This window comes from Podarcis raffonei, chromosome 10, assembly GCF_027172205.1.
Source record: "Podarcis raffonei isolate rPodRaf1 chromosome 10, rPodRaf1.pri, whole genome shotgun sequence".
Taxonomy (NCBI): domain Eukaryota; kingdom Metazoa; phylum Chordata; class Lepidosauria; order Squamata; family Lacertidae; genus Podarcis; species Podarcis raffonei.
In genome coordinates, this window is record NC_070611.1 from 2,221,755 (window position 1) to 2,248,796 (window position 27,042).

Here is a 27,042-nt window from a genome sequence, read left to right on the forward strand (position 1 = left end):
CAGGTCTATTTCTGAATATACAGTAAGTCCCATTGAGCTCACCGGAGCTCCCAGGTAAACGAGTATAGGATTGCACTTGTACAGGTAATTTAACCCCAAAATAGCCATTGGATATAACTGCTTTCATTTTTCACGGATTATAAATGTCCATACCATAATTCTAAATGGCATAGTAACCTACTTGCCACCTTTCACCCACAATAAGCTTAGGCATAAAATTAAAAAAGTCATCCATTTGTACAAGAGCAATAAAAAAATTAAATATTTATTCAAATAATAAGCTTAAGTTCAGGCTGAAATGTTGGCAATGCAGATATTAAACACATCACAAAAGCGTGCACAAAAATGAATTTTGAGCAGAGAACAAAAATACTAGGCATTATACTAGACAGCTGATTTAAGAAAACAAAAAAGATTTATAATAATCACTATACAAAATATAAAATGTATTAAACACTACCATCCACAAAACAGTTTTTTAAATTGGTTACATTTAAAAATTATTTGTGTAGTTAATCATATAGTGAATTGTAAATGATTATACAATAACCTGTTTGGCTGGCAATACCTTGTTGCTCTATAGCACACCCAATCACATTGCAAAACTGAGCATCATCATTTATGCTATCAATAAAAGAAACAATTATTGATAATACAAGTAAATATTGTCTGATCTACAAAGAAGAAAATTATTTTTTCCCTTCAACTCTGAAGTGCTTCCATGCAAAGTCAGCACTTGCTTGTTTTTAGCAGAATGTATTACCAAGCAATGTCCAGGGTTTTAGATGCTCACGGATAAGACTTTTACAAATCAAAGATTGACTGTAGACATGCAACCCTCTTGGCTAATGGATAAAAGCACTGTGCATCACTTTATCAAATTTATTGCCTTCCTGGAATTTCATTCAAGGCATCTGAAATTAGACCTAATGATAAATATACACATAGTGAAAAAGGACATAAACTGCTATTTGACACCACTATTGGTAATGTCTGTGCTACGTGAAAGCACCCTTTTAAAAAAGAGCCTATGCGGCGAGAGATAAGTGTCTAAAGATTCAAAATGAATCAACAGTATTGGATAACAATATAATTCTCAACTCAGAAGCTGCCTCAAGATTAGGTGCATCTTCAGTTAATGTAACAGGAAAAAAGGCAATGGGTTTTATTTTATTAAACGCATCCACTCAAACTGACCTAAGGCCACCAGATTTGCAGACACAACGTGTTTCTTTTTTCTTTTTACAGTTCTTTAGGCTGTAAAATGATAAAGGAATAGATCTATTTAAAAAAAAAGCTATTTCATCTAGATTAAGAAGTTGCTCCAGGCGTTGGGTTCACGTTCTGAGTAGCCACTTGTGGTGCTACCTCAATGATTCGAGGTTTGTCTATAATCCTGGCAGTGCGGTTGCCCTTTTCTACAATCCCAATAATCCATGCTTGGTGACCTTCACCATATTTCGGAGACTTGATTTCAGCACAGAAACGTGCTGCCTGTTCACGTGGTAAACAAATAAGGAGTCCTCCTGAAAGGAAGAAGAGTTGACAGTTCAGATCAGAAGTCACTACAAACCTTCTCAATTACTCCAATCTAAATCCCACCATTCTTAAAATGGAAGTTGGTAAAAGTTATTTCAGCTACAAAGTCTGGGCATCCTTGTTGACTGATGATGCTAAAGTACAATTGAATAGGCTTGTATTTTCCATGAGATTTTGCTTCCCTCCATCTATGTCTTGTGGATCTTTAAACACTCTTCCATGTAATTCTGATTGTTTCCTTTTATTTCAGTATTCCTTCTAACAGACCTAAGCCACCAGCAATTTTTCTCTGCATCAAGCTAGGAGAAGCCCAGCATTTTATCTTATTTTTATTTGGGGAAGCTCACCATGCAAACTTTGGCCACCTCATGAGAAGACTCAACTCGCTGGAAAAGACCCTGATGCTGGGAAAGATTGAGGGTACAAGGAGAAGGGGACGACAGAGGACGAGATGGTGGGACAGTGTTCTCGAAGCTACCAGCATGAGTTTGACCAAACGGGAGGCAGTGGAAGACAGGAGTGCCTGGCGTGCTCTGGTCCAGGGGGTCATGAAGAGTCGGACACGACTAAATGACTAACAACAACCATGCAAACCATTTGAGAACTCCTGTAACAGTTTTTCAACCAAGTTCTCATCAGACATAGTTATATATATCCACCAGTGATATTATGCATTTTTAAAAATACATAAATGAATAAAGAACACACAATGGCATCAAAAGATGCTGGTCCTTATACTGTATCATTAACTCCAGAACGAAAAACAGCTTCTTTGGAGTGAGTAGCATGCCAAATCAACAGACATTGCTATATAATACATGGTTATCAGTCAGCAAAAGCTTTTGAACTAAAAATTATTTATATTTATCAGCATCCTTCCTACCAAGACTTAGCATGAACTTCTTTGGTGAAGAAAATAAAGATAACAAATATGGTGCTTGGAGACAGAGCAGGCCTTAAAAATTCTACAAGGATGCTTTCTGTGGGGATTCATCCACATGCAGGTTTTCTTGCCTACATGTACTGCAAGCATGTAATCATATTTTATTTGGTCACCTTCCTGCCCTTCTGCCCCCACCATTCCAGGAAAATGGAGAGGAGAGAACCACAATCCAGCCTACTACTGAAGCATAACAACAGTCAAGCCATTCACTGTGTGCAGATGTAAAGGCGTAGAGCTGTGTGCCATAAGGGCATTGCTGACAACGCCCTCAACCTCCAGATAACCCCACTGAGCAGTTTCATGTAGCTGTTAAACAGCATAGGGAATAAGATCCAACCCTGAGGAACCCAACATTGAAGGGCACTCCCCAAGCACCACCCACCCAGCAATGTCTATCCAAGTAGGACTGCAACCACCGCAAAGTGATGCCACCCACCCCTAACTTGGACAGGCGCTCCAGAAGGTGGATGGTATCAAACTGGTATCCAATTTGGTTTCCAAAAGGATCTTCAGAAAGTTCCTTAGCCAGTGTTTGAAAAGTAGACACAGTTTTTTGTACCAACTTTTCAAATGTGAACTACAAAGCTGGGAGTCTGTCTCTGAATAAAACCTAATCTGAGTAACTTGGCTGCTTTTGAACATGGAAAATGGAGGCTAATTTGTGCAGGTTATTTACACACTACAGAGAGACGTACAAAGAATGAGCTAAAAGAACTCCAGGTAAACGGCGAAGTTTAATATTGATGAATATGTACACAAATAGTACCTAATTGTGCATGCTACCCTTTATTAACTTACTCTGATGTGTGAATTATGTTACATCAAACCATACTTAAAATAAACTATGGTTTAATGTGAATGCCCAGTGTACCTTTGCAGACTGCTGAAATTCTGGCCACTTTGCTTCTCCCCGGCTACCAAGAAGGCAAGTCTGGCTTGTTGTGTTGTCTGAACGGCCCAGCCTGACGAGGAAAGAAACCAGGAGCCCATGTTCAGCCCGTACAACAAGCCTGAGTATGGCTTCTTTCCTGGAAACGCAACAGCAGCAGGGGAACAGTGAAGCACAATTTCGGCAGTGTGCACCAGCACGCTGCTTGTTCACAATAGTGTTCGCATTAGCGTTACTTTAAAGATGTTTAATGTGACCATGTGAACCAGGCCAACATGAGAAACCAACCCTTAGGAGTGCGTACTCAGAAATGTTACTCCATTAAGATTTTTTTTCTCCCTACATAATACTGCTTTCTTGCCCTTCTGTGTAATTTGCAAAACACACACCTGGTCTAGAGCCACGATGTTGTGGACATTGGGAGACTATTCCAGACTAGAACTTGCACTAAACACACAGCAGCAGTGGCTAATTGGGCTCTCTGGGAAAAGAGCACCATCTACTGACCTCTGGAAGAAGTTCTTTAAGCAATGCTTGTGCAAAATGCAGTGTTTGTATGCCAACGGGGTCACGCCATCTTGTGCTGCCCAGTACTGCCAGGCGTGCTCTTCTCAACGGTTCTTTGCTGCAGAATTAAGCCTTGGTGGACTGGGCATCTTGCGGTCTGAAGTCAGGAATTCCAAGCACCATTCATGCGGCATGCAGGGGTGTTCTCCACAGGGAAGCTGCTCCCACACCCGATCTAGCATGCCTCGGCTCTATTGCCCATCAGCTTATGGGCAATAGAGCCAAAGCTGCTTTCACTTGCCAGTGCATGACCAGGAGTGCCCCACTGTGCCCAAGGCTCCACCTGATGTCACATATGATGGCAGGTGAGCAGGGCTTGAAGAAAACAGCCTCGCAGGCCAAGTTTGACCCACCTCTGGCACAACAGTATTGCTAAACTGCAAACACGATCCTTTGGGAGAGTGTAACTCAGTCTAGAGCAGACTGAACATCATGTCCTTGAGCAACTAAAGTAGTGATAGAACCTCATTTGTCAGGAGTTTGATTCAGTTTATTGGCCTGCATTCTGGAAAATGGTTCTGCACTTCCGCTACCTCAACCCACAGAGAGGAGAGAGAGAGAGAGAGAGAGAGAGAGCGCGCTGAGTGTAATCACCATATTCATGGCACCCACTCTAAATTCCCAGGTGACTTCTCTCAGCATTTTTGTGCACGTGGCAAGATGCACAGGAGACAAGTTTGGATGACTGCAATGCACTGTGTGCGACTGCTCAAGGCTACCCAGAAGCTGAAAGCTGGTGCAAAATGCAACAGCTGGACAGCTCCATGAGGCAGAATATTACCATCTTAATATGCTGCTGAAAGAATGGCACTTGTTGCTGGTTTGCTACTGATTGCTGGTATTGGTGTACATTACCAGTAATCAGTAGCAAAGCGGCAGCTAATGCAGTTTTTCAGCAGCTGCATATTAGGATGGTGATATTTTATAATTGGTGTCTGTCTTGATACTGGTCATTGATCATAAGAAAATGATTTGACTTGGTGTACCCTAAAAAGCTTGGGATCAGGATCCTGTCTTTCCCCCTATATACCCAACTATGCAGGACAGGGTATCTTGCAGACACCATTTTATCAGGTGGACCATTCCACACACTGTCAGAATCATACCATAAGTGTAGCACTAAAGTCTCTTTATAGGACGCGGGTGGCGCTGTGATCTAAACCACAGAGCCTAGGGCTTGCTGATCAGAAGGTTGGGGTGAGCTCCCGTTGCTTGGTCCCTGCTCCTGCCCACCTAGCAGTTCAAAAGCACGTCAAATTGCAAGTAGATAAATAAGTACCGCTCCAGCGGGAAGGTAAACAGCTTTTCCGTGTGCTGTTCTGGTTCGCCAGAAGTGGCTTAGTCATGCTGGCCACATGACCCAGAAAAACTGTCTGCGGACGAACGCCGGCTCCCTCAGCCTATAGAGCGAGATGAGTGCCACAACCCCAGAGTCGTTCGCGACTGGACCTAACAGTCAGGGTTACCTTTATCTTTACTTAAAGTCTCTTTGGAACTCCCTCCTACTGCATATCAGACAGGCACCTTCTCCACTGTCTTTCAACAACAGGGGAAAACATTCCTCTTTCAACAAGCCATCCAGAATCTTTATCCCAATTGATATTTGTCTTTGTTTTGAATTAATTTTACATATGTGCTGCTGCTGTTTTAAAATTATTATTTTTAAAAAATGTTTTATATATAGGTTATATTGTAAACCTCTTCAGGGTGCCTCACGGAAAGCAATTGATGATGATAATAATATAGTGGAACACCTCAACATAAAGGTTATCGGGCAAAGTAGTAATCCCTCAGGTAGGCCACCTTCTGAATCAGTGCTCCAAAGAAGAGAACCACCAAAAGCCAAGCCTCCTACTACCAACCTCTCCAGAAGGATGCCATGATCAATGGTATCTTATGTAGCCCAAGAGAATTAGCAAGGTCACTTAACTGGCCTTCTCTAGCTATTAGTCCATTAGACTAACCAAGGGAGTTTCTTGAAAGCTACATGCTAGCAAAAAGAGTTGACATCTTTATAATTTGCTTTTTGAATGTGTGGTGCATCCTTCAATGTAGGAAGTGTTCATAATATTTACTTAAATTTACTGGTCTGCCCAAATAAGTTCTTACTGCTTTGTCCAGTCAATATGGCAAGCCTTCCTTTTTACTTGTCTCACTGAAGGCTATTTGCAATTGCAGAAATGCAACATCTCACGCACTGCAACCTACCTAGAATTGATTCCCAGTCCCAACTGTAATGCAGGCTGCACTTCACAAATATACAAATGCCATTTAATTCTATAAAGATAAATCTCAGCAATATGCATCCTGCTCTCCATGAAATGATTCAAATATTGTTAAAAATGCAGTGCACAAAGTTTGGAAATTTGCCCAGTCACATGAAGTAAGCATTTGCCTGGCCAAGACACTGCTGACACAGATTCATATTAAATTTCCTGCTATAGATATGGTATGTTATGACATTCTTAGGAGAAAAACCTTATTTTAAAAAGGGAGATTTACCTGAAGTCTCAGGACACGTCCCATGCATAAGGCCAAACATATTGCCACACGCCTTGCTGACTGCAGCCATTTTGGCAAGAACAGGAAGATTGTGTATAACAAAAGAAACCTCATTGCGCTGCTGCTTGGCTAAATTTTGTGCATGCCCCAGGATTCCAAAGCCTGTGATGTCTGTGGCTGCATGTGCATTGAATGTGTGCATCAGTCCTGCAGCTGGAAATGGAAAACAGGAGAAAACATTACGATGAATTCTGGAGTTTCTTTTCCACCACTTTGTGAACCAGTTTAAGTTACGTACTGTGAAGTTTCAAGACCCATCACTTTACTCTGAACTTTGACACAAGAGATGTGGTTTCAGGACCCACCCTGTTCCTGTGACTGTAATTTATATGAACTGTTTTCCATATTGAATTTGAAACTGTTGTAATTCACCCATGGACCACATAGTGAAGGGCAGGTAATGAACTGAAATAGTACCAGTAGTAGTAGCAGTAATTCTGAACTAGGTTTTATTAAAATACTCAGAAATGTTGCAGAAAGAGTAAAAATGAAGTTGCATCATCATCACCACCATCATTTATTACTTATACACTGTCCATCCAGCTGGATTTCCCCAGCCACTCTAGGCTGCTTCCAGAAGGAGACTAAAAATACATTGAAACATCAGTCATTAATAATAATAATAATAATAATTTATTATTTGTACCCCGCCCATCTGGCTGGGTTTCCCCAGCCATGCTGGGCGGCTTCCACAGAGACAAAAAATACTCTAAAATGTCACCCATTAAAAACTTCCCTGAACCAGAAGAAGATGTCTTCTGAATGTCAGGTAGTTGTTTATCGCTTTGACATCTGATGGGAGGGCGTTCCACAGGGCAGGCGCCACTACCAAGAAGGCCCTCTGCCTGGTTCCCTGTAACTTTGCTTCTCACAGTGAGGGAACTGCCAGAAGGCCCTCGGTGCTGGACCTCAGTGTCCGGGCAGAATGATGGGGGTGGAGACACTCCTTCAGGTATACTGGGCGAGGCCATTTAGGGCTTTCAAGGCAGCACCAACACTTTGAATTGTGCTCCGAAACGTGCGGGGAGCCAATGTAGGTCTTTCAAGACCAGTGTTATGTGGTCTCAACGGCCGCTCCAAGTCACCAGTCTAGCTGTCACATTCTGGATTAGTTGTAGTTTCTGAGTCACCTTCAAAGGTTGCCCCATGTAGAGTGCATTGCAGTAGTCCAAGCGGGAGATAACTAGAGCATGCACCACTCTAGTGAGACAGTCCATGGGCAGACAGGGCCTCAGCCTGCATACCAGATGAAGCTGGTAGACAGCTGCCCCAGACACAGAATTGACATGTGCCTCCATGGACAGCTGTGAGTCCAAAATGACTTCCAGGCTGTGCTCCTGGTCCTTCAGGGGCACAGTTACCCCATTCAGGACCAGGGGGTCCTCCACACCCACCTGCCCCCTTTCCCCCCAAAATAGTACTTCTGCCTTATCAGGATTCAGCCTCAATCTGTTAGCCGCCATCCATCCTCCAACTGCCTCCAGGCACTCACTGCCTTCACTGGTTCCGATTTGAAAGAGAGGTAGAGCTGGGTATCCGCATACTGATGAACACCCAGCCCAAACCCCCTGATAATCTCTCCCAGCAGCTTTGTATAGATGTTAAAAAGCATGGGGGAGAGGACAGAACCCTGAGGCAACACAAGTGAGAGCCCAGGGGTCTGAACACTCATCCTCCACCACCATTTTCTGGACACGACCCAGGAGGGAGGAGTGGAACCACTGTATAACAGTGCCCCCAGCTCCTCTAGACGGTCATGATTGATTGTATCAAAGGCCTCAGAAATCCAGCAGAACTAGGAAACAGTTTTCACCTTTGTTCCTAGCCTGCTGGAGATCATCAACCAGCATGACCAAGAAAGTTTCAGTCCCATGGGGCGGCCTGAATCCTGACTGGAAGGGATCCAAATGGTCCGCATCCTCCTGGAGTGCCTGGAGTTGTTCAGCAACCACCCGCTCAATCACCTAGACAAAAATGGAAGATTTGAGGCTGGGTGATAGTTGGCCATATTGGCCGGGTCCAAAGATGTTTTTTTAAGAAGCGGTTTAATGACCGCCTCTTTCAATGGGTCTGGGAAGGCTCCCTCACAGAGGGAAGCATTCACCACCCCGCAGAGCCCATCGCCCAGCCCTTCCCGGCTCGCTTTTATCAGCCAGGATGGGCAAGGATCAAGGAGACAGGTGGTTGGTTTCACTCGTCCAAGCAGCCTGTCCACATCCTTGGAGGTAACAGATTGGAATTGATTCCATGCAACTCTACTAGACAGGACTCTAGCACTCTCCTGCCGTGGCCCTGCTCCCACGGTGGAGTCTACTTCCTTCCGAATCTGAGCGACTTTATCTGCAAAAATCGTTGCAAAATCATTGCAGGAGATCTTGGGGTTAACGGAACCCCAAAGGTGGTTCCGTTAAATTGTGAACCACCTGAAAATGTCTCCTGCTATTTTCTGCAGATGCAATAGAAGCGGTGAGCAGGTAAGAGGATGTGAGCAGGTAGTCATCAAATGTAGTAATGATTAGTATACATTACAGGTGGCACATTCTAGGGTGCTGTTCAATGTAGCTTTCAAAGCATGAGGAGTTTGGAAAGTATTGTTCTTAGTTAGAAGAAGGAAGTGTCATGTAAATATATTTTACAACTTTGAAAGAACAGTTCCAGGTTAAGTTCAACTTTGTTTTATTTAAGTGGCTACATATGCTCCCTACATACTAATAAGTTTAATTACATGACCAGTGAGTAGGAAAACCTAATTTCAAACGAACTGAAGTCTAAGCTTCTTTCATTCTCTATGTATAATAGATTTGGGATATTCAGACCTGAAACACATGCGCGCGCACACACGCCACTTAAAAGATATTTTCCTTTTAGGGGAATTATATTTAGATGATGCTCCTGCGGAAAGATAGTTAGAACAGCTTTATAAACTATCAGGTAAGCAGTTTCTCAATTTGTGCACCATACAAAATAAACCAGCATCATAGGTTATTTCCACAAACATTGAAAGAAACATTAATCACTGACTAGCAGCAGTTTTTATAGGACATACTAAAAAGTGTCTGTATGGACCTGGGGCCACCCACAATGGCAGAAAGTTTTAACATGTTTGAAAAGCCCTTCTGTAGGACCAAATACAGTGGTACCTCAGTTTACGAACTTAATCCGTTCCAGAAGTCCATTCTTAAACCAAGGCGTGCTTTCCCATAGCAGGGGGGGACTCAAATTATAAATGGAACACACACAACAGGAAGCGAAACATATTCTGCTTCCAAGGCAAAGTTCACAAATCAAAACACCTACTTCCGGGTTTGCAGCGTTCCTAATCCAAGTTGTTCATAAACTAAGCTGTTCTTAAACCAAGGTAGTTGAAGCGAAGTGGTAAGGGAAATTGGTCTCTCTGAGGCCACTTCAAACACACACACAGTTAAGTGTTCCCTTGTTCCTACACCTCATACTCCCTATCAAGAAAAAAGGAAGACTCCCGTGTTCCCCTGCATTGCTCAAGCTGGAGACGGGTTGCATAGTCTGCTACACAGGCAACTCTGAATAGGTTATGGGTTCCAGAAGGTTCTGCCAAACACTGTGTTGGGAGTGAAATTGAAGAATGTTTAACAATTCCCAATGATGTATAGATGGGTCCCTGTCATAACGGCTTTCAAATCTGATCATACAAAAGGTGCAGGAGGGACAGAGAACCAGAACTTCTGCTTTTATTTAAAATCAAGTTCACATCACCTGTCAGAAGCACTACAATGCCATTCTCCATACCGTTCCAACCTTGAAACCTCAATAAACATGGAATGCTCTGGCAGATTACAACAAGCATTAGTTTATTCATCTACAGTGGTATCTCGGGTTAAGTACTTAATTCGTTCCGGAGGTCTGTACTTAACTGAAACTGTTCTTAACCTGAAGGACCACTTTAGCTAATGGGGCCTCCTGCTGCTGCCACGCTGCCGGAGCACAATTTCTGTTCTCATCCTGAAGCAAAGTTCTTAACCTGAAGAAATATTTCTGGGTTAGTGGAGTCTGTAACCTGAAGCGTATGTAACCTGATGTACCACTGTATTTGCAAAGAATGCAGAAATTCTACAACCAAAGTTTGATTTAAAAAACCATCTGTCCAGAGAGAAAGGGAGTACTAGGTATGAAGCCATGGCAAGGATAGCAAGAGTAACCATTCTTGTCATTTCAATCAAAGGCAGAGAAAATGTTCTGATGTCCTCTGATCCTACTTTTAAAAAGGAAGCCAAGATCTTCTATTTTGATTTTCAGAACATTGCAAAGGCCTCTATATTCTGAGGGCTTTGGAAATCTGATTTATTTCTGATTTATTGCAACACTAATATTTTTCCAGCTCTAATACAAACGGTGTACATGCTTTTCAAAAACTGTTTGCCTCTTAGTGACTTATTTAGGCATATTTAACTCCAAAAAGTTTCATCATGAAGCATGTATACCCCATTCTCATACCTGTTCTGTTGAGTCTTGCCATATTCATCATTGCTTCTTGATAGGCTAGCTCCACATCTTCTTGTGTAACCACCAACTTGATTTTGTTCCATTTTTCTGGCTAGTATGTTGAAGAAAAAACAAGATCAAACTATCTGTGTTTTAACTACATAAATTCTGCATGTGATGCAATTACTTTGTTTAAAGTGCAGTAGACTAAAGGTCTTATGTAGTCCAGCATCTTGCTTCCAACAGGAGTCAAGTATTATTACTGTTGTCATTTATTTGTTGCCTTCAAAACATATCTCAAGGCAAATTCCTTTCTAAAGTCACCTAAGCTAGTGGAGATGATGAAGATGGGATTTTTTCTCCCAATGTGCATCACTTTACATTTACTTTCACTGAACTGCATTTGCAATAATGTTATCCATTCACCCACATTAAAGAGCTGCTTTTGGAACTCTTTACAGTTTGCTTGGCTTTCTACCATCCTCAATAATGGTCTAGTGTGTATATTAACTTAGAAGAAAGTTCTGCTGTATTCAATGGGGCTTACTATCAGGTAAGTGTGTAGGGTTGCAGCCTTAATGTCAAAAATATGAACACACAATACATAATTCACACATAATTACACACATAAATCACACTTAATTACGGATGCAACCTGGGAAACCAGGTGCAACAATGAATCAAGAAGCATTTCAAGTCTGCCTAACAGTGTGGGGCAGAGGACAGTAAATCTGTCTGATGAATGCCCCAATCCACCTCAAAGCAAAGGGTCTCTAAACAATCTGTATTCATTTTCAATTAGGTTGTGAGTACTTGAATACTCAAATGGGACTGCAAGATCTGAAAAGGAATATCCCACATTCAAAAAACTATGGAATCTCCTGAATTGTTCCTTCATGTCTCCTCATCCTAAGATGGTAGGAAGTGTGCCAAGAAAACTCCTGGCCTTTGCATGTAACATATATGATAGCCCAACTTGCTTTTATTTATACTTTACCTTTCTTAAAATGATGACACGCTTTAAAAAACTGTCAATATATACTGTTTACTAGTGGTTTACTAACCCTGCAACTACCATCTAAGGCCCTTCTTTGTGTGGCACCTCCACAAGAGGCAACAACATGAGAATGGGGCTTTTCTGCAGTGGCTCCCCATTGTGGAACGGTCACCCCAGGAAAGCTCACCTAGTGCCTTCATCACGTATCTTTAAACCATTGACTGATTGAACAGTCTACGGCCTTTTAAATGTCTTTGTGGGAGGGGGTTATTGGTTTCTTTTTGGTTTATTATGTATTCTGTCTTCTCATTTTGTATTTTTATGTTGTGAATTGCCCTGCAATCTTTGCATGAATTTAAATTCATAAAATCATCATCATCACCATCTGAGTATTCATCAAGCACAATGAAAAGAACATTATCAAAATAGATGCCCTATATCAATATACATAGAGATGTGCTTTTACAGTGAAAAGTTTCAATACTACCACTAATACTGCATTTCAGAGATTTTTTTTTAAATTTCTAGATAATTAACTGATCTATACTTGCAGAGCAAAACCCCAGTTTCAAAGATTTCAATAGCAAATTGTTAGCAGTTTATGTAAATAGGTTTAAGCCTATTCACTGGTTCAAATACTGATTAAACAGGTGTATATTTTCAAGGTTAAGATAACTGCCTCAGATAAAGAGCTACACAGATTATTTCTCTGATCCTTTACTCCGACCCCATTCAGACGCATTTACTTACAATATCTAGCCACTGGTGGACAGCTACAGCAACCTGCGTTCCCAAGGGTTTAGTTAACACAAGCACGTCTCCTGGCACTGCATTGTCTGGCCTGCAAACAAGACACCCATATATGTAAAAAGACACATATGATGTGACTATTTCCCAGTCAGCATTCCACAGAATATATACAACAATGCTCAACCACCAAAAGAGCTTACTCTAAAACTGAGGACTATGAGAAGTGAAATGCCAGAGGACAATTTTATGAACTTTGCATCTCAAACTGAGTAGCAGTAGCCCTCTGTCCAGCTACAGAAGGCTATGGAAAGATACTACAGGTAACCAATGAAAAAACAACATCTTCAGAACTATACTGTGAATCAGTCAGATACTAGACCTTTGGTGCGTGTGTGGTTTTTTTTTAAAAAAAGAATATAATCACAAAGACAAAGTAAAAGAAAAGGTCAAAGATTTTATTTAAATAACAAAAATACTTTTTGAAATCCCATGAAATGTGCTTGTTTAGGTGGCTTAAATAATTCGTTTGACATTTATTCATGTTTCAGAGGATTGTTTTTAAAGTGCTTAATGATGAGAAATAGCCACTCACGCTACCTATAATAGATCTTTTTTATGTCTAGCTTCCGTAGCAGGATTCTGGTCTCAGTTCTGTATGTAGAAATCTAATTCCTCCTCCTTCAAAAGCTTAGGATTTCAGCGTAAGTTATTGTATCAAGGAGAAACAAAGTAAGCAGACTTCAAAGCCAACAACTGCAATCATGGAAGGATTTACAGCCACATAGTGCTCCAAGGATGTTCATTCTACATTGTAGGGTACAATGTAACAGGTAGCCAGTACAGTCATACCTCGGGTTGCGATCGCTGCGGGTTGCACGTTTTCAGGTTACGAACACGCTGAACCCAGAAGTACTGGAATGTGTTACTTCCGGGTTTCGGCGCTCGCGCATAAGTGCTAAATAACACTTTGCACATAAGTGCCAAATTGGGTCACACGCATGTGCAGACGTGGCGCTGCGGGTTGCGAACGTGCCTCCCGCATGGATCACGTTCACAACCCGAGGTTCCACTGTATGCTGAATACAGTGGCAACTATTAATATGATTTCCTGGGTATGTTTATACATGTTATTCAAGGACCTTTAAAAAAATTGGTAATGGTCACATTCAATTAACATTCTAATCTAGAATGTGACACCAGAGTTCATTGAAGAACAGAAGCTTAACTTTCATTCTTGATACATGCTTCTCCAAATGAAAAGGGTTTCTGAGGCTGCCATTCTAAACACACTTACTAGAGAGTAAGCCTCATTGAACACAGCAAGACTTATGTCCAAGAAAATATTTATAGGATTCTGCAGTTAGACATGTATGATTAATATCCAAGAACCCAAAGGCCAAAATATCAATTTTCTTACAGATAACATTACAGAAAGGAAATATCCAGAATTTTAACAGTACCTACCCCTTTTAATATTTTACAACCCCTTTTGCATAGGATTAAATGCTTCAACTCACATTATAAACTCATTAGGCTGGCAGACTGTTGTGGCCACTCCTCCTAAAACAATCCAAGGGTTTAATACTGTCTGACCACCAGTCACCGATGTTCCTGCCTCTTCTGCGGCATCTTTGAAACCTTGGATAATTAGAGGCATTACTTTGTCCCTTTCCTAGAGATCAGAAACAACACAAGCAGAAAAACTCTATAATCAATGGGAAAAAATCCAGTCTGGAGGTGCAAACCAGTACATGCTGAATCCATTTTTAACTTACAAACCATCCATAGGAGCTACTGGTCAAACCAAAACCAGAGCAGAATGTTTCACAGTTTCTTTTAAAGTCTTTGAGACACATTTTCCAAAAACTTAAAGTACAAGTACAATTAAGAACAATTTATTGGATTCAAAACCTATGCTTAAACGGGTTACATGTAGAGATGCGAGTACTCTACTCATGAAAGTGGGTGCTTTCAACTGCCATTAATGGAGAGGGGAAGAGATTTTTGCAACTTTTCTCTTTCCCCTCATTCTACCCCACCTCTAAAATGTTTGCACTTGGGAGCTGCTTGACCTTTCAGGACAGCCTCCTCCTTTTGTTTGTGGAAGCCCCCACTCGACTGAAGCCCATCTCTGTACCACTGAATCCAAAACTTTTAATAAAAAGCATACAGCAAGGTATGTACAGGGGAACACAAAACAATACAAATGTACATTGTGAAAAGCAGAACACTTCTCTGCATGGTACAAGTCATGCCAAGCAAAAAAGCACCCCTCCCACACATTGTGCCATTCAATAATGAGATGAAAATGCAAAACAAAGATTGGGCAAGTAGACATCCCGTATTTGTGAGTTCCAGATTAAACAGAAGTTATATATTGCTTGATATTATGCACTCACCAAAGTGTTGTGTGAGAAAAAACATTCCAACTACCTTCAAGCACCTTGCTGTACCCCAATAGTGGTATGAACCGCAAAAGCCTGTGTGCATGTTTTAGTCTGACTACAAAAATAGTCTGGTCTCACCTGGCCCTGGTAGCTGCAGACTGGCCCAGTTCCCACAACACTCAGCCCACCTCTGGTCTCCCCTAGGCTTGCTTACTCTTTTCACAACTATTTTAAAATGGGAAGGGGAGAACCGTTGGAGGAAAAGGTGGTATATAAATGTAACTCTTTCTTTTTTCTTTGAGCATGAATCATAACGGAAGCTGGGAAAAAATGTTTTTGTTATCCTAGGATAACTGATAGATGTTCAACAACAAACATGGGATTCTCTTGTGGATGCTTGGAATAAAGGTTGCATTGTTCTCTATGAAAGCTGGTGTTCATTTTCAGGGACACAAGGCAATATGTTAGCATGATGCATTCCTATAGCAGTATTTACGGTACTTACCCTATCTGTCATTTTATTACTTATTCCAAGCAGCATCAACATGTTGTCACACTCAGTGACTCCCATAGCATAAAGATCACTAAGAACATTGGCACAGGCTATACGTCCCTAAAACACACCAAAAAAAATTATTTAATTTACAAAGCATCATCAATTCATGTGCTGCTTTACAAAATAAGATAGGGGGAAAAGATACATCCTTCTCCCAAACTTTTCAACAATGGAAAGGCAGAGATAATGAACTAAAGATTATTATACTCTGTTTCAAAGGGAACATTTTTTTTTTACAACTATATTAAAACATGCTTCTAGTGTACTGCATTGCCAATAATGTCCAGAATTCTGTAATATATGTGGCACCACCTCCAGGCAGAAATATACATTTGCAGTCAGGTCTACTACAATTAGAATTCCTTTGTTTTAATAAACATTTTAATATTGCATTGGTGAATGATTATCTATTTCTTCCTTTAAGAGACACAGCAGACAGCTCTGGAAGATATTTAACCAGTGTCAACATTTCAGTGTTAGGCTGAAGTGGCAAATTGTCAATGTATCAGAGTTAAGTGAAAGTGGCCAGTGGTCCCCTCCTCCTCCCTTTTAAAAGAATATGGCAATTGCTCACAAACCAGGACTTTTAAATTGTCCCAGGCATAGCTGGACAGAAATTGCTTGTTACTGGTAATTTTCAAGCTGCACACATCTGCAAAAAACCTAGCCCCCACAAAGCAGAACAGAACACATGAAACCTTGTCTGCAATATAAAGAAACAACAGGCATGTGTGACACATAACTGCACATACAGCTGGAGTTTCATTTGATGTCAGCATCCAGCAGTTTCCATTATCAGCAAGATATAATGATATTCATTTAAATGATATTCAATTAAAAAGCAACTCGTCTTTTCAGTAATAGGAACAGCTGTAGCACAAACACCATACACGCTTGTGATTGTACCTGCAGTTATATTCCATATGTATATACTGATTCTTTGGATTGCAGCACCCAGTTGCAGACTTCATACTTGCTATTCTGAATGTGTTTGTATCAATACAGTAGGTTGGAGTACCTTGGGCAATAAATTTCATGGAGAGCAGGTATTTAGTTAAGAGTCCAAGAGTGATCCTAATACAGTACAGTTCTGATTCAAAGTATCCCAAGACAACTGGAGTACAAAGCTCAGATCTAGAGCTCTGCCTCTAACAGGAGAAAAACTTCACAAAACTGGCAGGTCAACTGTCCAATCACAACAGAGAAAGTCTAGAACTGCCCAAAACAATGCTCGCCAATCACAATTTAGGTAGCTAACAGGCACCTTTCCCCCGCCCCATACATATGTTTAGGCAACTCACCATCATATAAGGATCATCCACAATAGGATAAATGTAATCTGTTGTCTGGACCAAAGATAGGCCTCCATGTCTTAAAGGAATAACACAAGTGTCCATTCCAATTCCTGTAAAGACAGTGGCAGTTAATTACCAATTAATAAAAGTCATTTCCTTGAATTTCTCAAAGTATATTCTATCCTTGCCCACCCCACTCACCCAAAGACTCCTTACACACCAATGAAATTCAAAAGGAAGCAACAGCTAGTGAGGTTTGGGGAGATACACCAGTCTGTTTCTCCTCATTAAACATCAGCCCGACAACCCTAGTCTTTAAAACAGGGGTCAGCAATGTTTTTTGAGGCCGGTCCAGTCCACTCACTGGCAGACCTCTCAGGTGGGCCGGAGCATGCACGCCCGTGCGTGTGCTCAAGCTATTTCCAGTGCACTTCTGGGGGGGAGGAGTGCCCGTGTGCATACGCTGTTTCCAGCACACTTCCGACCCGGAAGTCGGTCACCGTGGCGAGGAAAAAAAATGGTGCTGCGGGGGAAAAAGCACAGAATCCCCATGCCGATCCACAGAACAGCCGTGGGCCGGTTCCAGGAAGCTCATGGGCTAGAAGCAGCCCATGGGCCTTAGGTTGCTGAGCTCTGCTTTAAAACATGTCTGCCTACAGAAAACAACTGACAGACACACAAGCTGATTAGGACAAAATGATGATAGCAGATCTGCACATTAGCCAGCAGCCATTCATGAGGTTCAGTCTCCTCCTGTGGTGTGCAGCCTTATGAAAACTGCCTGACCATCCAATTGCTGCAGAACCTAAGAGCTTTTTACCATCTCTCTTGCAAAAATACAGCGGCCTTCTCTGACGGATAAGAACCTGGTAGAAGAAAAGCTGCCATCTATACTTTTGATTTAACAAAGGGAGGGAGGGAGAGAGCGAGAGAGCAATGTGCGCTGCATGAGATTGGCCCTTTGAATTTAGACATTAAGAGCTTTCATAGAAACTTGTAGTTGAACTTGTAGTCAGGAACAAATGACATGGGTGCTCTGGTACTTCCTTGGCTTCAACCATATAATTTAGGGTGAATCTCCCACAGAACTTATAGATTCCCCCATGACCTCCAAGATAAAGCACTCTCAATATGCATTTATTAGACCCTTGATTAGCGAATAGTTTTATAAGAAGACCACTTTGAAGCAAAGGAAATGGGAGGTAGTAAACCAAGTCTCCTGCACTGTTCAGAAAGGTTTTCCATACATCTCTCAGCTTCAAAGACCAAATGATACCAGGACTTGGGACCTCTTTCTAACCCCTATGTTCCATTTTCCCCTTGATCTTTCTTAAAGCTTAGAGATACTTTTGCAGTGTTCTGAGCAAAAGAGTCTTTTCAGATTGCTATCCACTGGGCTCACAAACAAGTTTATGGCAAGATTTGATAAGACTGATCATCTGTTCTGGGAAGAAGGAAAACAGGGTAGTTTTTGTTATACTGTATTTATAATTTGTTGAAAATCAAAATTTCTATAAAATTTCACAGAAATGCACAATGTCACGCATGAATCAGGTTCTGCTGTACCTACACCATCAATGGGGTACTTGGAAAAAAGTTAAACCTGGTGCCACACACTCCCAGCTTAACTCTCTTTGTAGACCAAAAGAGCAGTGGCACAAAGATATGCCTGACTCCTCACCCAAGTCATAGAAACATAGAACTGTAGGAGTTGGAAGGGTCCCCAGGGCAATCAAGTCTGACTCCCTGCAACGCAGGTGTCAGGGAAGAGTTAGAAGTTTTCAGTTTATCAGAGGGAGAAAGCATTCCCCAAGGGGGGGAGGAGAGCAGTGAATCTAATAGAAGGGAGCAAGAGGAACAACAGGGAGGGACCGGCTGTTCCCAGGAAAGGCAAGGGTTCAGTTCTAGCTCAGATTGGGAGGAGGGGAGATACAAGCCAGCTCTAGCCAGGAGGTTAGAAAAAAGAGCGGGAAAGCGAAGGGAAAGGCGCCTTCGCCATTTTGAGGGTGGCTGGTCATGGAGAAGCAGAGCTCAGAAGGTATCTGAAAGAAGTGACTCTGAGGAATAATAGTTAAGAACCGTTTATAAGAATGTTTTGTTAATACGCAATAAAAAGTTATAAAAGAACAAGAAGCATTTGTGTGGTGATCTGAAGAGGACAACGACCAGGCCTGACAGCAGGAATCTCTACTAATGACAGATGGCCATTCCAGTTCATAGCTAGGAGGGAAATTTGTGAACAACTATGCTATTTTTTTCTGGCCAGTACCACTCTTGGGCTTGCCTCATCATGCCCTGCTTGCAGCAGAGTAACAGAACAAAGTGCATCAAGCCAAGCATTCTGCTTCTGCAATAGTGAAATCAGGCGTTCGAAGAAAACCCACAAGCATGAAGGTAATAACTCTCTCCTGCTGTTGAAACTGAGATTAAGCAACATAATCCTTAGGAATATAGTGGTACCTCCAGTTACGAACTTAATGCGTTCCGGAGGTCCGTTCTTAACCCGAAACCGTTCTTAACATGAGGCACACTTTCGCTAATGGGGCCTCCCGCTGCCGCCGTGTGACTTCCGCTCGCAAAGTTTGGAAGCAGGAGCATCTACTTCCGGGCTAACGGAGCTCGTTAACTGAAGCGTTCATAAGGAGTACGGTACGTAACCTGAGGTTCCACTGTACTTGGTATTCCTTTATTCAGCACATAAACCATGACCATCCAAATAATCCACCAGCCACACATGGACGGCTATGGATTGTCCTTCTAACATTACCTATGAACTGGAAAAAGAAATATGATACGATACCAAAAAAAGTAAAACAACAGACAAGCAAACAACAATATGTCTGTGTTGATTACCTGACATGTTTAGGGAGGGTTAACAGGTTCTTATTACTCTTCTTCATGTCAAAAATGTAATGTACAAGTACAATACGTTGGAATCCAAGATATGCAATATATGCTTGCATTTTGGAAAATCATGATTTAAAAAACAACAATATATTGCTATAGATTCAGGTAGGTAGCCGTGTTGGTCTGATGCAGCAGAAATAAAATAAAATAAAAAATTGTCCAGTAGCACCTTAGAGACCAACTAAGTTTGCTCTTGGTATGAGCTTTCGTGTGCATGGACACTTTTTCAGATACTATGAAGAAGTGTGCATGCACATGAAAACTCATACCAAGAACAAACTTAGTTGGTCTCTAAGGTGCTACTGGACAATTTTTTAATTTTTTAATATATTGCTATAAAACCCATGACTAAAAATCATGAGTTTATCTTATCCCCTTTCAGAGTTAATTATTCTAGTAATCATCACATCTTGCAGCATCAAATTTCATAAATTAATTGTGCACTGTGTAAAGTATCTTCTATCCTGAATCTCCTAAAGATCAGTTTCACCGAACGGCCCCAAATTCTATTTTTATGTCAGGGTTTTCAGTGAGCTGTCCACATCAATACAAATATCTCTTTCCTGATTGGTTACTACTAGTTCATATCCCATCAGTGTGCATGTAAATTTAGGAGTTTTTGTTCCAATGTGCAAGACTTTACAGTTATTTATACTGAACTGCATTTGCCATTTTGCTGCTCCTTCACCCAATTTGGAGACACTCTTTTGATTTCGTCCATCCTTGGTCACCTCACTGCTCATGCTTAACACCAGATCATTTATGAACACGCGAAAAAGAATCAGTTTCAATATAGATCCTTGGGGAACCAAGTTATGTGCCCCCCTTGTGAAAACTATATTCATTCCTGTGGTCTACCTTCTCTTTTTTAGCTAGTTACAAATTCATAAGATGCCAGCCCTCTAATCCCATTGTGCCAAATTTATTTAAATTCCCTCAACAAAGGCTTTTATCAATAGCTTTTCAAACATTCAAGTATATAGATTACTGCATCACTCTTATCCACATACCTGTTGACACTCTCAAAGAACTCTAAAACATGAGGTGCTTTCTTAGTAAGAAGCAAGGCTTGGAATCCCTGAGTGATCCAGCCATGTAAAGTATTGAATGCCCCCCAAACCTATTTGGGAGGGGGTGGGGTAAGGGGTTTGCTTTGTTTTTATTATGTATTTTGTGTAAAAACACCAAATCTTATATTTTATGCTGTGAACAACCCTGAGATCTACAGATGAAGTGTGTTATAAAAATTTAATAAACAACAACAACAACTGGCCTCTGAGCATTCTGTGTGGTGGTAGCAGTAGTAAGTGCACCAGCGAAGTAGGAAAGAATAGTACAGGCTTGGTACAACGTGGAACTATTTGTAGGCCCTCCTTTCAGCATCACTCAGATAGGGTGGGTTCGGGGGGGGGGAATCAAGAAGTGAGCAGGGGCCAATTGTGCCCCAGACGCTGCCAGTTGGCCATTGCTACAACAGGATTATGGCTATAGTCCAGTTAACCCAAAGGACAATGGTGATATTTGTTGATTCAAATCATTAGCTTTCCAAATTTGCTTTTGTATGTATACTTAAATCTCAGTCAATGAAAATGTTGGTGCTCCCATTCTGAAATTTATCACATAACATGACCATGTTCTGAAAATTAAAAAGTGAAATACTCAGGAACCAAAGATTTAAAAGAATATAAAACGTACTCTTTGGCAGAAAAAGCACACATTTTTGTTTTTGTAGTCTACCATCCTTTTTTCACCAACTTAGAAGCATTATGAGGAGCTGCAGAAGGGGATCATACTACATGGAAGTGAAGCATGAAACCCAAGTCACAGGGCCCTCTCTAGATCTGAGCTGCAAAATGGGGCTAGGACTTGTTTTGGCCATGTAGTTCCAAAGCACTCTGAGCACCTCAGAAATGCTGAGCCAAGCTGATAAGTCGCCAACCCCCCTCCTTTCATCCTGGAGCTGTAGTAGTAGCCTGAGGCTTGTAATTATGGCACAACACATTTGTCGACTTTGTGGGGAAACCAGTCTTTAAAAATCAAGAAAGAAATGGTCATGTGGAAGAGGTGGATGAATTTGGGTACATTAACGTTAGACCAGTTGATAAACGAAGAGAATGAATTTTATACATATTCCATCTTAAGAGACAAATACAGATTACCTACAAATTCTCACTGGCATTATCTCCAGACAAAACACTTGCTAACCACCATCTACAGACCAGGAGCTTTTACAGCCTCAGAGACCCCAGAAATATTGAAGCAGCTGATTAATTCTTACACAACAACAAAAACGGCGATCAACATATATAAATATTTGCTATCAGCAAACCATTTTGATATACAGGTATTGAGGGAGGGTTGGAATAAAGAATTAGAGATATCCATTTCAACCACACAGTGGGAAACTGTTTTAACTGGTATAACAAGGGTGTCTCTGGATCTTAAATTGAGGCTCACGAAACAAAAAATAATATTTAGAATATACTGGAGCCCATTACGTTTGTTTAAAAGAAGGGCTGTTAGAGATGCAATAGGGATAATGCTTATCTAAAACATATGTTTTTTCACTGTCCTACATTGAAAGGTTTTTAGCAGAAGGTAACAAACCATCAACAGAAATGTATGGAACAACCTACCATTAACAGAGCAAAATATCCTATTGAATTATATGCCCAGCACATGGAACCTTACAAAAGGACTATTTGAGTGGACTCTCCATGCCCTTACCACAGAAAAAGACTGATGGCGGGGAAATGTGGCTCCCTTCTACGAGTGGATTGAAGACTTATACAAACTCGCAACATATAAACGCAATCTTGCCACTGTAATAAGAATTTTAAGGTCCTACATATGTCATAAATGTTCATAAATGTACCAAGAAAAATGTACAAACCACATGTCTGAAGCAGCACAGGAAGACAGCCCTCAAACGTTTCAGGTTACAGACTCCACTAACCCAGAAATAGTGCTTCAGGTTAAGAACTTTGCTTCAGGATAAGAACAGAAATCATGCTCCGGTGGCGCAGCGGCAGCAGGAGGCCCCATTAGCTAAAGTGGTGCTTCAGGTTAAGAACAGTTTCAGGTTAAGAACAGACCTCCAGAACGAATTAAGTACGTAACCAGAGATACCACTGTACTGTAATAGGTTAAGATCTGGTGAAGTACAATAACAACCTAGGTAAAATACAGTGGTACCTCGGTTTTCGAACATAATCCGTTCTGGAAGACCATATGAGTTCCAAAACATTCGAAAACTCAAAACAGAAGCCTCAAAACGGAAAACTCAATATGGAAGCCACATTTCCGGTTCAACTTCTGAGACGAGTTTGAAAACCAAAGCATTTACTTCCGGGTTTACAGCATTCGAGTTCCCAAAATGTTCATCAATGGAGATGTTCAGAAACCGAGGTACCACTGTATATAGTTTTGGGTCCCCCTTCCCCCTTTTGTTTTCCCTTCTACACAGGTTGTTTCTCTTTCTTGTTTGTGTCTCACCATGTCTGGTGCACATATTTATGTACTTTTTGAACTTTCAATAAAGATTTTTAAAATAAATAAATGGCACAACACCATAATTATTCTGGAGTTACAGGATAAGAATCAGTAATAGTCTTGATTTTATTTTTAAAATTATGCTCTGCCTTCACTCACATACCTCTAAGGGGAGTTATATACAAAACTTAAAGAATAAGAATAAATGTAAAAACCCTTTAAACAACTTGTATTTCAGTTTGAGCATCTCTGCTTCAAGTTTTACTTGTGTTTCTGTTTTTTAATTAATGTGTTCATTGAAGAATTACTGCTTACCCAATCTAGGCATAACAGCTCCCAAAAACTGTTCATCTTCCTGGAAGTGATTTTCTTGTAGAGATTCAAGCAATTTCTGTAAAATGTCCTGAGGCACTTTACAGCCAGTGCCTTTAAGTTCAGTGAATCTTGTTAGCCGAAAGCTCTTGTCAAGTTCATAACTTTCTGGGTTAAAGGACTCCCGGACAGACATGATTCTCACACAATAAGTACCAGAAGCTTTTTCTCTTCTTCAGGATATTTGTTGGTATGTTTTCGTGGTAATTATCCTAGTTTGCAGAAAGAAGTATTAATACAATATAGACTTTCTCAGCTTGTTATGCAGAATAGTTTTATATCTATCATCTATCTATCTATCATCTATCTATCTATCTATCATCTATCTATCTATCTATCTATCTATCTATCTATCTATCCCCTTCTATCTAAAAATCTGAGCTGCAACCATACATTGCAAGAACAGACGCCTCCTTCACTAAGGCTACCAGTTCTTGACATTTTTTAAAAAATAGGCAACATTCATTTTTGCATATAAAGCCCCTGCACAATTACTTCCTTGCAAGTTCTGTAGCAGGTGATGGATCTAAAACTACCCACCCTCCTTAGGTCACTTTGACAAGTAGCAAGCGAACATCTACCATGGTTGAATTCAATTTATGTCTCTAATGACATGCCAAACATGAGTTTGGAAGTGCTGTGCCGAGCCAACTGGACCGAATTCAGTGCATAATATTAGCATATATGTGATCTTGCTACAGGCTTACAGAAAACCAGGTCTTTAAAGGTTGGCTATGTTTATAGCAAATTGACCTGTGTAAGCAGCCCAAGATGTCCCACTTTGCTCCACCCTTAGGTGCATACGCTCCAACATTTCCCAAGAAGAAATTGGGACATCCCCACACACTATCCTGCTGCTGCTGCCTGCTCACTCTCCCCACTGCTGCCTAGGCGTCCACCTGCTGCCACACAGAGAAGGGCCACAGTGACAATACTTCCAGAAGTGGCGCCATTCTTCCAGAAGCTGTGGCCCACCTCGTATGTGTGTGGCAAGTGGTGGCCAGCGAAGGTGCAGAACCAAGAGCATGAAACAAAAAGACACACATATTTTGATTCTGCGCTCTTTGGGTCACCCAGGAAAAAAATGGGACATTTGTGCGGTATGCAGTGGAGGAGATAAACATTGGCTGGATCTAGACACATCAAAAAAGTGATTCAGTTAAACCTGCAGTAAACTTCATAAAGGGAAAGTCTGCTAGTGAAAGATGGGACTCCACAGTGTCATAGTGTTATAATGCATATAAAGCATTTTTTCTTTACTTATGTAGCTGAGTTCATTATGTCTGAAGCACAGTCCAAGCAAAGTTAAGCACCCATGACACTATGAAACTGAAACAGTAACATCAACAAATCAGTTTCAGTGGGAACTGTGCCCACGGTATTTAATAGGCAGTAAAAAGTTATGGATTCCTCTACATTTCCTATTAACAATTGAACTTTAACACACAAAACAGTAGCTTTCTCCTCATTCTGTTCCCCCAAACAGGTGTCAATCTCCTGAAGCAGGGCTGGGGAGCCTGTGGCCCTCCAGATGTTGGTGGACAACAAACTTCCACAATCCCTGGCCACGCTAGTTGGGGTTGTTGGGAGTCCAACAATGCTGGGGGAGAAGGCATAGGGAGCTCTCCACCCATCCATTGTTTGAATGACAGACACCTATTTTCCCCATGGAAAACTAAGCCTTATAGGCCATACAAAGAGTCGGGAGTACTTAATGCAGCTACCTATACAATTAAAAGCTGCAACATTCTGTATCTTGACTGAACGTTTTTTTCCTGTTTTCTGAAATGAGGAAAGAAGACTGCAGAGCTGTCCCAAACAACTACAGTGTTCACAACACCATACTTTATCCACTTTAGAACAATGTATTGCAAGTTTGTTTTGTAACTTTGAGAACACACGAGTTAGAATTAAAGTGCTGCATGAAGTCTGTCCGCAGTTGCACCGGAAAAGACCCAGTTTCCATTAGTTCAAAAATCAACACTTCTCCGAGAATTTAACCTTTGCTTCACCGTAGATCTGGCAAACGAGCACAGCTGGTAAAGCAGGGGACTCAGTCTGAGGGTCGTGGGTTCAAGCCCCACGTTGAGCAAGAGACTCCTGCCCCGCCAGGGCTCGGGCCAGGCGACTCTCCCCCCTTCCGAGATTCTGCGCGGGGACACCAGACATTGTAGGCCGACACGCCTATCCGGAAGGAAACCCGGCCACGTGCGGAAAGGGCTGGCAACCATGCCTGGCCCGGGGAGCCCAGAGGGCGACTCTGCCCCCCCGCCTCTCGCCTGCCCTTCGCGACGGGCCCTTCCCGCCTCCCTCTCTGCCCGAAGCGGCCCCTTGGCGAACAGAACGGGGGGGGTCCTCTGGGAGGGCCCCCCCGCCATGCGCCGCGCCTCGAGAGGGGGCAGTTGGAAGAAGGGGAGGGGGAGGCGGGCGTCGGGCGCGCGCCTCGAGGAAGAGGAGCCTTAACCCTTTCGCGGGTGGCTTTAAAGGCATTTCGGAGGCGGGGAGGCGCGGCGGGAAGCGAAGGCAGCGGGCTGGGGGGCGCCGGGGGAGGCGACTGGGGCTCCACGGGCCAGACAGCGCGGCCCCCTCTTTCTCCTCTCAGGGAAAAATGTCGGCGGGTGGAAAGTTTAACCCCTTCGCCGCCCTCGCGCAGCTCCCCGCCCCCGCCGCAGACTCCGCTCTGGCCCACAGCGGCCCCAAGCCAGCCGCCGCCGCCGCCGCCCGCCCGGCCCTCTCTGCCTCGGCCGCCGCCGCCGCCGCCGCGCCCCTCCGGCCGGCGGAGCGGCCTCTCCTTCCTGCGCAGCCCCTGCAGCTTGGCGGCTGAGGGCAGGGCCGCGTTCCCCTTTAAGCCCGCCCAGGCCGCCCTCTTACCGCGTCTCCCCGGCTGCTCCTCGCTCGCTCGCCCGCCCGCCCGCCGCCCGCGAACGGGACTCCCCTCCGCCGCCTCCCAGCCCAGCCAGCCAGTCCCACAATGCACCGGGCGTCTGGCCGGCCCGGCTCGGTCGCTCGCTCGCTCTCGGGCAGACGACTCCGCCGCGGCAGCGAGAGGGTTAAGCCACCCCCCTTTTCCCGCGTTTCCTCTCGGCTCCTTCAACGGCCGCTCCGGCCCCGCCCGCCAGGGACCCGGAGGGAGGGGCCAGCAGCCCGCGCCGCTACCTGCCTTTAAGGGGAGGGAGCCTGGCGCTCCGCCTGCGCCGGGGGGGGCGGGGGCGGGGGCGGGGAGAAGCCGGCCCAGGCCCCGCCCCTCGGAGCCCCCCTCGCGGCTGCGGGGAGCTGGAGGGGCTGCCCCCCCCCCGATGTGCGAAGCTGAATCCCCCCCCCCGAGTTC

The 27,042-nt window shown here is 42.7% G+C and overlaps 1 protein-coding gene across 2 annotated transcripts; it reads right to left on the minus strand.

Moving 5' to 3' along the window:
• Positions 1-249: 249 nt before the first annotated feature.
• SEPHS1 (selenophosphate synthetase 1) lies at positions 250-26,654 on the minus strand. Of its 2 annotated transcripts, none has more exons than XM_053405755.1 (9): positions 26,586-26,654; positions 23,658-23,926; positions 16,950-17,053; positions 15,598-15,705; positions 14,223-14,377; positions 12,706-12,796; positions 10,971-11,070; positions 6,441-6,653; positions 250-1,526 (listed from the first exon to the last, which is right to left on the minus strand). In XM_053405755.1, the coding sequence occupies exons 2-9, from the start codon at positions 23,848-23,850 to the stop codon at positions 1,312-1,314; spliced, it is 1,179 nt and encodes a 392-aa protein (XP_053261730.1). In that variant the 5' UTR covers positions 23,851-23,926; positions 26,586-26,654; the 3' UTR covers positions 250-1,311. The 2 variants fall into 2 exon arrangements, with proteins under 2 accessions (XP_053261730.1, XP_053261729.1); XM_053405754.1 differs by lacking the exon at positions 26,586-26,654 and adding an exon at positions 25,439-25,652.
• Between the last annotated feature and the right edge of the window lie 388 nt (positions 26,655-27,042).